This window comes from Mya arenaria, chromosome 1 (assembly GCF_026914265.1).
Source record: "Mya arenaria isolate MELC-2E11 chromosome 1, ASM2691426v1".
Taxonomy (NCBI): domain Eukaryota; kingdom Metazoa; phylum Mollusca; class Bivalvia; order Myida; family Myidae; genus Mya; species Mya arenaria.
The window spans coordinates 55,211,697-55,229,282 of NC_069122.1; the positions used below are offsets into that span (position 1 = coordinate 55,211,697).

The 17,586-nt window shown below is 35.2% G+C and overlaps 1 protein-coding gene across 1 annotated transcript; it reads left to right on the plus strand.

The window, feature by feature from the left end:
- Positions 1 to 5,546: 5,546 nt before the first annotated feature.
- On the plus strand, positions 5,547 to 16,405 carry LOC128228074 (uncharacterized). Its single transcript, XM_052939165.1, has 8 exons — positions 5,547 to 5,574; positions 6,027 to 6,205; positions 7,392 to 7,500; positions 11,009 to 11,152; positions 11,461 to 11,632; positions 15,226 to 15,377; positions 15,882 to 16,031; positions 16,326 to 16,405. Exons 1-8 carry the CDS (start codon positions 5,547 to 5,549, stop codon positions 16,403 to 16,405), a joined length of 1,014 nt encoding a protein of 337 aa, XP_052795125.1.
- The last annotated feature ends 1,181 nt before the right edge of the window (positions 16,406 to 17,586 follow it).

Here is a 17,586-nt window from a genome sequence, read left to right on the forward strand (position 1 = left end):
GCCTGACCTTGACTTCAGGCTTACCATACAATTTGGGCCTGACCTTCACTAACGGCTAACTATGAAATTGGGGCCTGACATTCACTTAAGGCTTACCATGAAATTGAAGTCAGACATTTTCCTAAGGCATACCATGACATTAGGGCCTGACCTTTTCCTAATGCTCTCCATGAAATTGAGGTCAGACTTTTTCCTAAGACTTGCTATGAAATTTGGGCCTGACCTACATTTAAGGCTTACCATGAAGTTTGGTCTAACCTTTTCCTAATGCTCTCCATGAAATTGAGGTCAGACCTTTTCCTTAGGCTTACCATGAAATTGGGGCCTGACATTTTACCTTAGGCTTACTATGAAATTTGGGCCTGACCTTTTACCTTAAGCTTACCATAAAATTGGGGCCTGACCTTCACTTAAGGCTTACCATGAAATTGGGGCCTGACCTTTACTTATGGCTTACCATGAAATTGTTGCCTGACCTTTTCCTAATACTCTCCATTAAATTGAGGTCAGACCTTTTCCTAAGGCTTACCATGAAATTGGGGCCTGACCTTTTACCTTAGGCTTACCACGAAATTGGGCCTGACTTTCACTTACGGCTAACTATGAAATTGGGGCCTGACATTCACTAAAGGCTAACCATGGAATTGGGGCCTGACCTTCACTTCAGGCTTACCATGAAATTGGGGCTGACCTTTTCCTAATGCTCTCCATGAAATTGAAGTCAGACATTTTCCGAAGGCATACCATGACATTAGGGCCTGACCTTTTCCTAATGCTCTCCATGAAATTGTGGTCAGACTTTTTCCTAAGACTTGCTATGAAATTTGGGCCTGACCTACTTTTAAGGCTTACCATGAAATTTGGGTCTGACCTTTTCCTAATGCTCTCCATGAAATTGAGGTCAGACCTTTTCCTAATGCTTACCATGAAATTGGGGCCTGACCTTTTACCTTAGGCTTACTAAGAAATTGGGGCCTGACCTATTCTTTAAGCTTATCATGAAATTGGTGTCTGACCTTCACTAAAGGCTTACCACGAAATTGGGGCCTAACCTTGACTTAAGACTTACCATACAATTTGGGCCTGACATTCACTTACGGCTAACTATGAAATTGGTGTCTGACCTTCACTGAAGGCTTACCACGAAATTGGGGCCTGACCTTGACTTCAGGCTTACCATACAATTTGGGCCTGACCTTCACTTACGGCTAACTATGAAATTGGGGCCTGACATTCACTAAAGGCTAACCATGGAATTGGGGCCTGACCTTCACTTAAGGCTTACCATGAAATTGGGGCTAATCTTTTCCAAATGCTCTCCATGGAATTGAAGTCAGACATTTCCCTAAGGCATACCATGACATTAGGGCCTGACCTTTTCCTAATGCTCTCCATGAAATTGAGGTCAGACTTTTTCCTAAGACTTGCTATGAAATTGGGGCCTGACCTACATTTAAAGCTTACCATGACATTTGGGTCTGACCTTTTCCTAATGCTCTCCATGAAATTGAGGTCAGACTTTCTTCCTTAGGCTTACTATGAAAATGGGGCCTGACCTACACTTAAGGCTTACCATGAAATTTGGGCCTAATCTTTACTTTAGGCTTACCACGAAATTTGGGCCTGATATTTTCTTATGGCTTACCATGAAATTGGGGCTTGAACTTCACGTAAGGCTTTCCATAAAATTGGGGCCTGACCTTTTCTTAGGCTTACCATACAATTTAGGCCTAACTTTTTTTTAAGCTTGCCATGGCATTGGGCCTGACCTTTTCCTTAGGCTTACCATAAAATTGAGGCCTGATTTTTACTAAGGCTAACCATGAAATTGGGGCCTGATCTTTTCCGAGGCTTACCATGAAATTGGGGCTTTACCTAATCCGAAGGCTTACAATGAAGTTTGGGTCAGACCTTTTCCTAAGGCTTACCATGAAATTGGGGCCTGAACTTCAGGTAAAGCTTTCCATAAAATTGGGGCCTGACCTTTTCTCAGGCTTACCATAAAATTTGGGCCTAACTTTTTGTTTAAGCTTGCCATGGCATTGGGCCTGACCTTTTCCTTAGGCTTTCCACAAAATTGGGGCCTGACCTTTATTTAAGGCTTACCATGAAATTGGGGCCTGATCTTTTCCGAGGCTTACCATGAAATTGGGGCCTGACCTATTCCGAAGGCTTACAATGAAGTTTGGGTCAGACCTTTTCCTAAGGCTTACCATGAAATTTGGGCCTGACCTATTCCTAAGGCTTACCATGAAGTTGGGGTCAGACCTTTTCCTAAGGCTTACCATGAATTGGTGTCTGACCTTTTCCTAAGGCTTACCGTGAAATTGGGGCCTGACCGTCACTTAAGGCTTACCATGAAATTGGGGACTGACATTTACTAAAGGTTCACAATTCAAATTAGGCCAGACCTTTACTGAAGGCTCAACTTAGACTTGCTTGACTTCAAAACAAAATTATCAGGTATTATTTTATGACAATTACTTGAAAACATTTACACAATGGAACCTACATAGATAAGACCAGTCGTCGATCATGCATCTTCTTTATTTTATGACGATTAGTTCGTCTTTGGCTGTGTCATTTGTCACTTTAATTGTTTTGAATGCATGCAGCAGAGGAGATGTTGTTGTTTGTTCATTTAAATGTCCTTAGATATATCTATAAAATCGATTTTACATTATACTTATACATATTATGTACGGATTGTCTAAACATCAGGATGCACAGTACTGTCATAATTCATGTTCGTTTATACTTGTTATTTAGATAGGAATATTTAGGTGATCTATATATTTTAGTGTAAGATCGTATTTTATAGTTTCACGGTTGGCGAAGACAAGAGTGAAAATATAGTTTTTTTTCTATTATCACGAGTGAAATAAAAAAAAGATTTACACGGAAATAAACAAATTTTTTGTTTCTTTTATGCTTATTTTTCGAGTTTTATTGTATTTCAATTTATTTTCTTCCACTTTTTTGAAAAGGGCTTAACCGTTGGACGCACAATTATAGCTAGTGACGTAGTTTGTTGAGAAAAAGGTATATTTTTAAAGTTTATTAATCCATCATTTTTAGTGCAAAGATTTTAAGAGCAGTTACCAATGTAGTTATATAAGTTAATCTATGTTCCAAATAAAAACACTTTTATTTTAAGCGGGGCATGAATACATAACCAAATTACTTCGCTGCCATTTATCGAATGAAAATATTAAAGGTCTAAAATGTTAGCACAACAATTGCGGATAATTATCGAATATAAAACATTTTTCTTAGTTAAAGTGTGTTTTGTGATACATGGATATTCAGTCATCTTACTGTCAGAGACCTGTCTGTTTCGCTTGAAGACATGTTGTTTTCCAATAAATGATGCGGACCACGCTTTTTTTGTGGACAAATTTTGAGGGGTAAAAATATCAGTTAATCGGTAAATTGTTGTTTGAATTTTCCGGGAAGTTCGTATTGCATATTACAATGACAAATAGTTCAAAATACATTTGAATAATGATATAACAATATATTTATCCTCGAACAGTTGTTTTCGTCTGTAATTTGTTTGGTATGAAAGCAAATATTGCTGGTACGTTGGAGACATATAGGGCTCAAACCTGCTACCAGCCAATAAGGGAGGTTTTGGTCAGATTGACAAAGATGACAACAAGGGTCAAGGACCACAGATTTTGCTATCATAAGTCAGTGTGTGGACTTTGGGTGAGATTTAATACTGCTGGAGTGAGATAATGTGAAGCCCGAAGATCAGGAACTGATACGTAGGAGACAGTTAGGGTTAACACCTGGTACCTGGGAATAAGGGCCACCTTGGTTTCAGGTTGACCATAAATGACACCATGTCCAGGTTAATTTGCCTTATAGAATTGGGCAACATTAACTAGTCAGACAAAATAGGGTTCGTGTATTATTAGTTACACTGTTAGTAGCCGGCAGTGGTTTCATACCATGCGAGAGCGAAACTCGAGTGTGGTGTGAAACCACTGGGGGTGCTCCAGCTACTAACAGTGTAACGAATATATCTCACCGAGTTCTTTTAATAATAAGATTATATTAAGATTTAATGAATTTGTAATGAACAAATTCAGTGACGCTTAAATATTATTTAAAAATTATATTTTTAGATATAAAAAAAAGTTTAAGTAATCAAGTTTATTTGGAACAAATTTAATAATAATGTAAATATAGTAGTATAATTGTTTAATAGCATATATATCCTTTCTCAGTAAGGCAACATTAAATTATAACTGTAAAAGAAAGATGTATATCAAAGTCAATAAATGTTATAATAAGAAAAATTACAACAGATTAACAATCTGTTTTTAACAATTTCTTGACAGCACATTTGCAGATTTCCTGTTGCATCGAAGCGTCACTTCTGAATTTATTTTTAACCTTTTTTCGTCACTTGTTGTGCTTGTAAACCGTTTTTAGTCGCCATTTTGTAACCAATGACTCATGTAAACAGTCGGTTACACTCAACAGATTGCTTGAATAAAATGGATATTCAATAACGTGCATGAGATAGCTCCCTTAAAAAAGATAAGCCGAGAGAGAAGTTAAAAGAAATTGGGCCGCCATTTTGTAATTTCTTCTGCGGAGTATGAAAGTTACAGGGGTGGTATGAAACCTAGGGGAAACTACAGGGGGTGTATGGATTATAGACGTCGTGCGCGTGACCGCTCTAGGCCAATCGGATTGCGTCATTCATGTAGGAGGTGTGATATTTGCGAATATTCGTCTAGAAATGCCCCTTAAACTAATTTAAAATATGGTCAGGTTTATCATAAAATAGAAATGAAAGGAAAATTAGTATATAATGACCTCCAGTACGAGATTTTGACGTCCGTACCGGAAGGGATACGTTGGTATTAAACAGTGACCTATGTCTTATGAATACGCTCTGCTAATCTTGGTACCCGGCTTTTTTTGAAGATGTGAACATTGCTATAAAATGGACATAGTTATTTGATCTAGCTATCATGCATCTTTAAAACTCAACTTATTTTATTTCAAGGCAAATTGTTTTTGTTTTTTCTTGTTACATAGTAGGTTTTGAAATATGAACCTGAAGCAAATATTTTACTACATGTATATAAAATACTATAGTCGGAATGTGAAAAGACAAATATGAATGACATGAAAGATATATATATATATACTATGTATAAAACTTGTAATGTTTCGTTTGATATGTCCCCTTAATATGATTATTTATGGTAGATCCCCGGTACACGCATCTTACAGAACATTTCGCTTACAATTTGCGACAATTCTACGCGATTTAGGACAAGGTTAAACCAGCCATACAACGCCAAATATCGCAAACTTGTGTCGTCAAACTTTGACACGGGTCTTACATGGTTATGTGCATCCTTATGGTTGATATACGGTATGTGCATCTTTAAGGACGATATACGGCAAGACTTCAAGCACTGCAAGTGATTTTAATCTAAGGACGTTATAAAGTATATGCAACTTTGAGGACGATATACGGTCCGACTTGAAGCACGGTATATGGTTTAACTCTAAGGAATATGAACGATATAATCACCTTCAGCAATGGTATACGGTTTAATACTAAGAACTATGTACTATCAAACTATCTAAACTGTACGGTGCAAATTTACAGATAATTCACGATGGCCTATGGACAAAAATTTGCAAAAGAAGAACCCAATGCGGTTCATGTTTACATACAATGCGACCCCCTTTTCTAATGCGGTGTAAGGCCATTTACATCGATAGCAGAAACTTAAATAAGCGGATACCACTCAATCTGATGAATGCACGATATTGGTAACTTCAACTCAACCAAACAAAACAAAATCGGTATTTCTTTCAAAACTTAAACAATGGTGTGCAGAATAATTATACCCGGTCAATGTACATGATTGTAGCATTTGGCACATGTTTTCCTCTTTCCATCCAGCCTTTTCCGGTATTTACAGCAATATATACGGATCTATATTGTACCCGGTTACGCTTAAAACTTTTTATGTTGTTGTTTTTTTCAGATCAGGCAGTATTTGGTGCGGATCTTGGATACATCCGGTCAACTCTGACTCAGCATTTTTCCGATACACGGCACCATGTTACTAATCCGGCTTACAAAGGTCGAGCTCGCCAATTCATCTACGATGAATTCCATAAACACGGACTGGATACAAATAACCACGATTTCACCTATCTTGGGGTACATAATTATAATAACACTTATATCTTACAAATACTGCTATTTAAAACACAAGAAACGTGTTTGTTAATTAATATGGTCTTACATTCAACTGTTTGCCAAAGAACAGGTAGTGTAACAAGGTTATGAAGTATTGACATTTTCAATATAAGACCTAATGAAGACATAATTATAAACCCAGCTATGTTTGATAGTTGTCGTTCAATGACTTTATCGTATCTCTTATCACACTGGTGGTCCTGCTTGATTCCTTCGTTAATAGGTGATGTAGGTATCCGGTCGTTTAGCACTTGAAATTAAGTTATTATATTATAGTTTATGTTCTGCTTTTTCATTGTTTACGATCTGTTGAGTGCTCTGAAAAGGCTAAAAAAAATAATTTTTTTTAGTAAATAATGATATTGGATGGGAAAAGGGTACGGTTATGGCCATGCTTACTTGAGTAAGCCCCCCTCCCCCAGTAGACATTCATAACGGAAGAGCAATTTAGTTAAGGTAGTGGTTTGTTTGTGGTGTTTGTTTATTAGATTATCTGCGCATGCGCGCAGGTAGTCTTAAGACCGCAAAATCCAAAGAACTACTTCTTTTCATGTCGTTTTAACCCATTTTTTGTGTATTCCGTGGTTATATGCTTGTTTTATAGTTCATTGTCGTTTGTGCCTCTACCTTGTGGCTGTAAACAGAGTTTATTTTTGAAGGTTCGACTACTGTCGACGGCTTGTCCATGTAGATTTTATTGTATGATTGTTCTCCGCATAAAACACCAAGTGAATTTCAAATAAAATACACTACATATGACCTGTCAATCAACTGTACACAACAATGAACGGCACAATTACAAATAGAACTTTTTAAAGAGATTAAACTGTTCTGTTGCTAGAAATTGATTGACCAGTACGTTTATCTTAATTTTTTGCAAACAGTAGTAATCATAATTAATCACATTGTGTTAATATTTTCTAGAATAAATTCCGCTGACAGCCACTTTTTAACTGTTTCGTTATATCATTTATTTGATAATAGTAAAAACTAAAGTAGCCAAAACTAAAAACTAAAAACCGTCCAATAAACGAAGAATCTAGACCTTCTTGGCTTTAAATACAGTTTGAAATAATAACAAACGGAACAACGATCGGACTTCTTTATACATATTTGAATGACGTTTACATATTTGTTATGATTTCAGGTTTCCTACACGAATGTCATAGGGGTGCTTAAAGGCGAAAAGTTTGGAAAGTATGAGGATAAAATTGTCGGTGTTGGAGCGCACTATGATACTGTAAATATCACAATAGGTGAAAATGTAAAATAGACTGGCTAAGGGTATGACTCTCCTCTTTCAAATAATCTTTTAAACTCGATTTTTTTTTCTTATAGTATTTAATTACTTTGAGGGTCTGTTTTTCAGAACAAGTTCCCAAGTGTTTTAAAACCGCACCCTAAAGATGCGTTTGGGAACAACCGCCTGAATTATACATTTTTGTACGTATAACCATACTTGGGGTACAAAGCCAGGTTCAAGCATCATATTAAAAAGGTGTACACTTCTGTTTGGCTTTTGTTTAAAACCGCGGTGTTGAACACGTATGTTATATACATTACACTTCTTGTATTTCGGGCCCCAATTTCTCGAATCTTCTTAAGCTTAACAGACTTAAGTCGCTTATTTCAATTAGCCAAAATACATTCTGAAAATGGATTTTGATAAATAAAAAATGGTTTATTTTGATAATCATACAGATTATTTCTACATAATTTCTAAAAAAAAATGAAGAATTAAATTAACACATTTTATAGAACACCAAAAATAGTGGAATTAGCTTAATCCTGTTATAAGGGACTTTCGAGAAATTGGGGCCGGTAGATCACAAACGGAAAAAGTTTCCATTAAAATATTTTTTGAACACACTCTTTGTCCAGTCGTAAAACTATTTTAATCCTGTATTTATCCCATAATCAACTCAATACCACATTCAATTATTCAATGCAATATACATGTATATCTAATTTGATATACTCATTATTAAAGCCCAAAATTTTCAAAAAAAAATTTAAGAGCAAACAAAATATACAAGTGTAACTGTGCTGTGTTATAATATTTTTCTTTTAAAAATACAATGATTTTTATAAACATAATGCAGAATTAACCACTATCGAAAACACATTCAGGTTAGCGTTAAGAGAAAAGGTGTTGAGCTTAAAGTTGAGTAATGACTTAAAATTGTTCCTGATACTGAGCCCTGGATACTGCCGAACTACTCAGTGATGTTGACATACGGGTACCGTAAGATTTTTAGTTGGTCTTAATATCGGAGACTTAAGATAACTATTAAAACAGTGTTATATGTATATTCATTTTTAATTCAGTTCTTCATTGATAACTACTTTGGTTTTATTAGAGACCTTGATTAATTGAAATAAACTGTGTGTTAACCATACGATATTGTTAGAATAGATTGTTCCAGATCTGGTAGGATAGTTCTAGAATGTTCTATCAATTCCATATAAACAAGATTCATATAACAGTTGGGTATTTTCCAAGTCTGTTTTCGAATAATCGTATTTACTTTTGATGCATAAGGGCAATCTTATATGATCGTTGTGTTTTTGGTGTGTTTTTTTCAAATTTAAGTTTCTGTTCAATTTTTTGCGGTGCTTAAAAAATTCTAAATTCTTTAATAGATTATTCTGTGAGAAATACGTTTAACCTATTTTGGAAATTAGTCTGAAAGTGTTGTTGGATGTAAATAATGCTCAAAGAATATGCCTGATATATCTCATGTGGATTTATTTATTTGTACATTTGAAAATGCCATGAGAGATTCATGTTAAAATTTTGTGAACTCTTGGACATAATTCTTTATTCCAGATGTTCCAATATTCGCAAGACTGCTTGTAAATTCATTGTGTTCTTGTTTAACGATGTTTGATTGTTTCTCATTCGCTGTTAAGTTTCGTGGTCGTACTAACTGAAATTGAAAGAGTTCGGTATTCCGTTCATTGTGTTGTTACTTACATTATCAATGCAGAAAACAAATTGCTTTGTGCAGCCGGTGAATTCAGCAGTACTGGAAAACTCCATCTGGCACCCCCATGCCAGATGAGTCACGTGCTGTGATGTCATGCTATTTAAGGGACTACTTTTTTACCAAATATGGAATGCAACACAATTTGCGTACAAGTCGATCAAATAAAATATTAGAACCGACTGATGTGTGTGTGTGTGCGTGTGTGCGTGCGTGCGTGCGTGCGTGCGTGCGTGCGTGCGTGTGTGTGTGTGTTTGCTTATGTCGTAAATATAAATATGCACAATTATTTTTTTTATAATTCAGACCAAAATACAACAAGTAAAGAGAATATACGACAAGACGAATGTTGATGTCATGCATCAAAGACGCGGCTGAATGGGTTTTATTGAATATAAATATATATCTATTGATGGTCATGAATTATTTCCCTCAATCAGTATACAGTCTACATCGACAGCCGTTAATGAGAACATGTGGTTGTGTTCGTAACTAAAATTAGCCAATAATGCAACCAGAGCCATAGCGGTACATTGCATGCCATTGTATGGAGAAAAGAAAGTTTGCCCTTGGTGACAATGTCCTAAAACACCTCTTACCATAGTAAGTTTTCGCGTTTTCTTTCACCACAAAAAGATGGAGGAGGATGCTGAATCTTTGTGTCACGTGAAAAATATCGATACCCAGTTGGCTCAATAAAGTCATGTGACAATATATACAATTGTTAACATTCCGAATAAACACGGACATCATCTTTCTAGATCGTTGTTACTCGGTTGTCTCCGGCATGGGTAAATTATTTAGACTGGTACCTTGCATTATCACCGATAAAATTATTGGTGTCGGGTCGATTCGGCCGAGATATCATTTCGGCCTGATCCTTTTCAACATACTTTTGTTTATTAATGTTTGCTTTAAATCGTGTGAATTACGCTTTGAACTTTCATTTTATATCATTTAAATTTAAATTGAGTTAATTTCGTTATTGCGACTTATATTTGTTAGTAAAATCGTGTGAATTAAGCTTAGTACTTCCATTTTATATCACTTAAATTTAAAATACATGTAGTCAATTAATGTCGTGTTAAGGCACTTATATTTGTTATCAAATGCATAATTCAAACTATTATTCACAATATGGCCGTTAATTCTCACATGCTTATTTACTACCACAGCGTCTATATAAATCGTTTTCACGGTAAATTTCTAAAATAACGAACTCGTATGACCGGCGACCAGTCAATACAAAAACACAGAAAATAACTTTCTTTAATTTCCTGTTTTAAACATTAGGCTTATTCGTTTTATAAGTTTTACACGCATTAGAACGGTTATTGAAGACAAATTTTAAGTAAAGTTGAGTAAGAGTTGATATCATTAACAAATCTTTTTTTATATGACTAAAATTTATCCGTATAGACTTCCCCATTGACAATTGCAAACATGTATCCCTAACAAATAGTAAAAGTAACAGTTGCGAGCACAATCCACATCCGGTTGCGTTCTAGAATTAAACAAAATAAACAGAATTTGTACTGTGTATTTGATCATAGTCTCTGTGCGTAAGTTGAGAAAGAAAATACATTTTAAAAAGCTTAACCCAAACGGAAAGTCCAGTTCTATTTTTATTAGGGAAATACCTCAAAACCGGTTGAAAATAGGCCGTATCTTATAAAAAAATTCAATGAAGTTGACTGCCTTTTATGCCATCAAGCAACACAAAAAGTGAAATCCAACAATTAAGGAAAAACGTTATTTCTGTTTCCTTATTTTGAAGGGGTTGACGATAATGGATCCGGTGTGACGGCAATGTTAGAGTCTCTCAGACAGATCGGTGCGGGAAACAAAGGTGGCAAACGCCGCAATAATACCATTATCTTTATGGCATTCGACCACGAGGAATATGACAGTCTGGATAATGGTAACTGTCGAATTCTACGTATACAATTACTGAACAATGTTTTGATAATACTTGAATACTTCATAGTGATTTGATTTAGAACCTAGTTTACTGTTATTTCTGCGATTTCATTTAGAAAGTATCATTTGACTTTAACTAAAACATTAGATCCTTATTTGTCCACATTCAAAACCTTTGGCGGTGACCGAATTATTGCTATTGGTTTGTAGTATTTCGCCCCTCACGTTTCGTGCGTAAAGCAAGACATGTATCTTTTACACTATTGTGGAAGTCATTTGTAAGACAGTTTTTGCCTGGAATTTCCACAGGACTCATCGGTAGCAAGATTGCAATTGAAAAATGGTTACTGCCCTGGCTAACGCAGAACTATGGGCAACATTTGGAGACACTAAAGCCACACGGAATTATCGTTCTTGATACAGTCATGAACTACAACTCTTCCGCACAATCACAGATCATCCCCCAGAGGCTGTACCTTTTGTGAGACTGAATTTGTCATTATAATTACTAAATTTGAATAATGTTTTTGTCGTAAAACATGTTACTGTAAAGGACAAGCCAATTTTACCAAGTGTTTAACTGTTATTGAAGAAGAAAGATGAATTAGCTGCAATGAGCTGAAATGTTTGAAAACTGTTTATCTGAGATAACTTCGAACGAAAAGCATGCACCTGACAATAATTGCATTTTAATGAAAGTCACTGAAATTTCTTACAATAGACTAAATGACTAACTTCGGCGGGGGGTTCTTAGTTTCAGGCGTATTTTCCTAAAACAGTGTCGAGTTTGAAGTCAGACCAGTTCCAGGGAGATTTTCTAGCAGCTATCTTCAGGCAGAATTTGGATGGAAATATTGCGTCAACTTTCAACAGCGAGTGGCTTGGTAAGTTTGGCAGTCAAATTTGATGCCATCCATTTAGCATTTTGAATACCCACGTTTCAACCATTCCGTTACTCGTCATTCATCATAGTTGAATGGAATGGGTCATGGTCCAAGCTTAACACCCTCCGCCTGTGAAGTATCCGTGGGCCTCGAAATGCGTTGAAAAATAATAAGTTGTCACACGCCACATTAAGGCGTGTGTCTGTGTGTGTGTGTGTAGGGGGGGGGGGGGTGTTCTAAGTAGTCGGTAATGTATTTGGTGCGCATAATACAACGTGTCGAATTCGTGTTAGTTATTCTTTCCATACGGTACGTGTATACTTGAAAGGTTAACGAAAATTGCCACAAGGGTCAGTCTTCGTATTGGTTACATCGACACGGGGCATTTTACCCGTTTAAATAGAATTTGGGGACAATTGATCGGACATGTAAGTGGGGAAAAGAGTGATATTTCCCCACCTACATTAGAAACTTTTCTTACAATATTGTACCTAACATTCAACATGTTCAACCGGTTTGCATTTAAAATGAAAACATTTAAAAAAAATCCTCATTTTTTTATTCAAAATTCTTTACCTCCTGCTCTTTGCACTTGACCACACATAAAGCAAGAACCTTGATAAATGCCCCTAGCTTTTTGTATAGTATATAGCACTGTGTTGTTTGTGGAGTTTTGTGCTGTGCCATGTTTCTTGTTTGTGATGTTTGGTTTTTGTGTTCTATGTCTTTGGCGTTTACACTATGCCATTAAACGGGGGTTATGTTTAAACTTTTGGATACTGAGCTTGTTTCTGTAGTTTTTCATATAAAAATTGTACAGAAACGAATCCATATTTTATACAATAAAGCTATGCTTTATACTGTTCATAATGGTATGCCAGTTATTATTTTAACTGAACTTCTAAACATACATTCGGTTGATAGTATCGTCATTCTAAAGTTAACATTTGGATACAGGAGTTTCTTCTTTGTTTCAATTCAGCTTACGGTTATCATTAGATTTACCGTGTTGGTTTACATGTCCACATCGAAAGAGCACATCAATGAATCGTCGTATTTCTAATAATAATGTATCTTCACAGTGAAGCCATCCATTTGATTCGGTAGTCTATCGTATTTTTTAGCAATTGCTGTATATAAACACATGGTTTCTGGCAGTGGGTTCAAAACTAGAACAATTTGGTGATTGATAAGGCATATAACAATAATTAATGCGGATTTTCCTAATATGTCACCTCTGTAATATATTTTGAGTAAACAGTGAGGTAGGTTTATGAGTATCATTTTTTTATATTTAGATTGCTATTTATTACAGTTTCCCCATTGTACATGTACATATTTGTATCATACTGTAATAATTTTTTTTACATTAAAATAATGAAGATATTGTTAGAAACAAGTGGTAAAGGAAACATCAATTTTAAATTAATTTCACAAAATAAATCAATAAAATAACTTTACAAAAATAACTCAAATGATTAAAAGAATAAAGTTACAAATCCCCCACTCCTGTTTGTTCACATCTTAACTGTATGATAAGGGCTGTTTTATGACATTCTAGATAATGTTAAAGTATGCATATTGTTTCTCCTGGAATCATTTTGTTAAAACTTTTTTCACACTGCATGTATTCAGTTGTATAAGTATGCTGTCTATTCTACTAAAAGAAGGTGGTTGATTATGTGTAAATATGCATTTAAACCAAGTCATTACTCCGTTATATTTTTAGGCTCTTAAATAGTTTCCCCAGAATATCACAGGCCATAATGTTCCAACATAGAGCCTTGCGCTCAGCTTGGTGTAAATACACAAGATACTTGCCAGTTTGACAGTGACTCTATCATGTAGCAGTGATCAAGTCAGGTGTCTCACTGCTTCTCTCTAAATCTCTACAATATCCAAGAACAGTTAAATGCAAATACGATGTAATCTTGATTGAATAAGCAAAGTAACTTTTTTAAAATACAGCTCAAACAGTTTCAGTAAGGACTATTTGAGTAAATTTTAGTTAATAAGTTTCCAGTTGATCTTTACTTGTTTTGCTTGTTTGATAATATGTTAGAGATCACATGAACGATAAAATTAGGCACCATTTTACTCCATTATTCAAACACAATAGTAGTACATGTGAAATGGAACTGTTATTGGTTTAAAACTAAATAATAAATTGGAACATTATATTGTCGTTCAGTGTTCTGTTTGAAAAGTATTGTGTAGTAATGATTTTAGGTCCATGAAGCTTTGAATGTTAAGTCATTTTTTAAACAGTTACCATGGTTATCAATGGAAATGTTATTGTTGTTTTTACATCTTTAATTTCAAGGTGATAAATAATTTTGGAAGATATCTGCTTCAGACAGTGAAATGTTATTTTCTTTTTATTTTCATTTGGTCTTTCTGTGTTTATAATTATATTTAGAATTTTAAATTGTAATGTTATGACGATTGCCATATTTCTATTACAAGTGTAAAGAATTGCTTTGATGTGAATGTTTTTGTGAATTGTAAAACAAGGAGGAAATCAATGCAAGATATATTTTATAAATCTTGCCTTTAAAAATAAGGCGTTGTTTAATCGAAGTGTTTTACATTTTTTACTGAACGGTTGCCATGGCAACCATATTTTTCTTTGCCTGAACTTTTCCCGTTCATAGTAATATGTTTTGTGAGAGCGCAACTAGCAATCGTAGAACGTTAGAAAATAAGCTCATTGTAATTGTATTGTTTAAAAACTCGCCAACAGTTTCTTGCTCTCTTTAAGCACTCATAATGCGGTTATTTGCTCGTCTAATTTTCGATGCATTGATGGCGTTGTCGTTTGCGTCGCCAGGGTCGTCGAAAATTGTTAGTCAGATACATTACACAGACTTATAGCAAGGCCTTCATATCTAGCTTCAATAATTGTTGATTTATGCCCCTTTTTCCACTGTAAAGTAACAGACAATCGTCGACGATCGTTCCGCCGTGGTCCTGTTTTAAGTATTAGTCTTGTAACGGATAACTATTTACTGAATATGTAAATTAATAATTTATTCTTGTCATACCATTCTGCGCGGTTGCCATTATTTTTGATGCCCCAAAGCAAAACATGTCTTAATTTAGTTATGCCCTGTCATTTTACAATTTTACAAGACAATGATAGTGTAATAAAACAAAACTTTTTCTAATTGATTTATTTTATATACCTAAGTGAACCTCAACCTGAATTCGAAATAGAAAAGTTTGGGATTGATACCCAGGATGTGACTGGCGACGCTCAAATAGTGTTTAACAACTTCTTCCGCGGTGATCACGTCAACTTCTGGCTAAATGACATACCAGCTATCTTCATCACGGACTCTGGTTAGTCTCTTTGTTTCTTCAATTTTCATCTCTTTGAATGTCTGTATGCAAATCCAAATATGATAGTTTTGTAAAGAAAGAAAATATTTTTGTGTGGGTTGTCCTAAATAGTGGTATGAAAAGAACTATGATTTTATCCGTGAGTCACTAAACAAGGTCATAACAAGCCTTTGGGCACTTGTCCTGTCATTTTCATTGCATCACTAGCGCGTTTGAACACGGTGCATACTCCGCCATACCTACGCGTGACCCAGCAAACATTTATTTTTCGTTTTTAGTGCAAACATGCCAATGATATGTGTGAACAATGTGTAGCATATTAGACGTGTAGTTGTAGAACAATTAATATCACGAATAAATCCGACAATGTAAGGATTTCCGATAGGTTTGACAATTAGCAAGGTAAGGTTTAGCGCATAACATTTTCATATATCCGAACCGTGTATGGAAATTATTTGTTGACATTAAAATACACCTATACCCTGATTTCTGTTTTTCCTCCAGCTAATTTTCGCGGTCAGATGCAGCAGTGCTACCACAATGCATGTGACAATATGGCCAACATGCTCACCGATAACAATGTCCGATTCCTCGGCAAAACTGTGGATACCATTGCCGCAACCCTGGACAAACTGTCCGAGGCGTACAACACAAGTAATACACACTAAAAAATAATTGGTCTGTTAAGTGTGTACTATACATTCAAACACATATTAGGTTAAGTTAAGTGGTAACATATATACTACTAGCAATTTCAGGTTAGGTGTGGCGACTCTTAATAAGATGTTCATATCTTACAATCATTAAATGGCAAATGCTCTTCTGCTTATTGTACGGACAGGTTTCGTTTTAACAGATGCATTAAATAGTCACTACGAAATAAGTTTTATAACAGTATCATATAATAATTGAAAGACTTTCAAATAACTGTTGTTTTTATTATTTCAGACCCGAGTTCGGCATCATGTAATCGTGACTTCATTTCCATTTTGTGGATTTCGATTGGACTTATGCTGGTGATGATTTAAATGAATAGATATACGTATGAGTGTGTTTCTTTGGTTTGTGACACATGTATCGAGTATAATCTGAACCTGGGTTTTAATGGATTAGGATTTCTTCTGTGTTGTTGCAGTTTGATTATTTCTGTCAGGTTCACATATTCACAAAAAAGGAGTGGATTAATTTTCATTGCAAATCAAAAAGCTTTCATTCACTTGTGTTGAGTGCTGTTTTAAAAATGATTACTAATAACTTGATACTAAACAATACCTTTCGCCTGTATATATTTCATTCTATATATATGTTGTTTGCCTTTATTAAACTCATATCTGAACAAAAACATTTTTATTTTGTATCTGAAAATGGGCCCTAGAACATGGCCGTTAAAATTTGACACATTATACTGATTAAAGATGAAAAACATGAAAACTTACCGGCGCTCGTCGACTTTGCAGATATTTGGTTTTCTACTTTATCACAACAAAGGTCACGTGATTGGCAGCCGTGGGTACAGATCATTTTAATGTCATATTATGAATATTTATTACTGGGCATTTATTCCGACATATGGACGTTTATCAAAAGAATTTGAGAATCTATGAACTGTGTAAAGTAGCATAAGTGAAAACAAGATTGGTCATTTGTATGCAAATCCCAACAAAACAAAGAGTGGCAATATTCGGGAATGTTCCCTAGCCCATGTCATTTAATCGCTAATATAAACGGCTACTAAGACAATTATTTAACATTTTTTCTATTTTAAGCGAGTGTGCGAACACCAACCTTAGGAAGAATAACACAATAAAAAATACAGGGACAAGACCAGAAGTCAAAATTAACAAATGAACCCTGTTTAGGGGCACAAGGCAAAGGGCCTGGCTAGGAGTATTTTAGTAAGGACTACCGGACTCAGTATCTGTAACATGGAATTTAAAAGCAGCACCATTCGAACAAAAAAACTATTAAAACGTATATAAATAACATATCGACATTGGGATCAAAACAATTTCATTTCATTTGCTTTGTTTCCTCATCAATACCAAGATATTGAGTCGCATTATCTTACTATATAACCCTCCTACTTAAATCTCTAACTTAAGAAATTGGGCTCCCAAAAGTCCATACACCATATCCGAGTTTGTTCAGAGTCGTTCCTGCGTCCGTCAACTGGGTGAACGATCCACTATCTCACAAGCAGATATGTAAT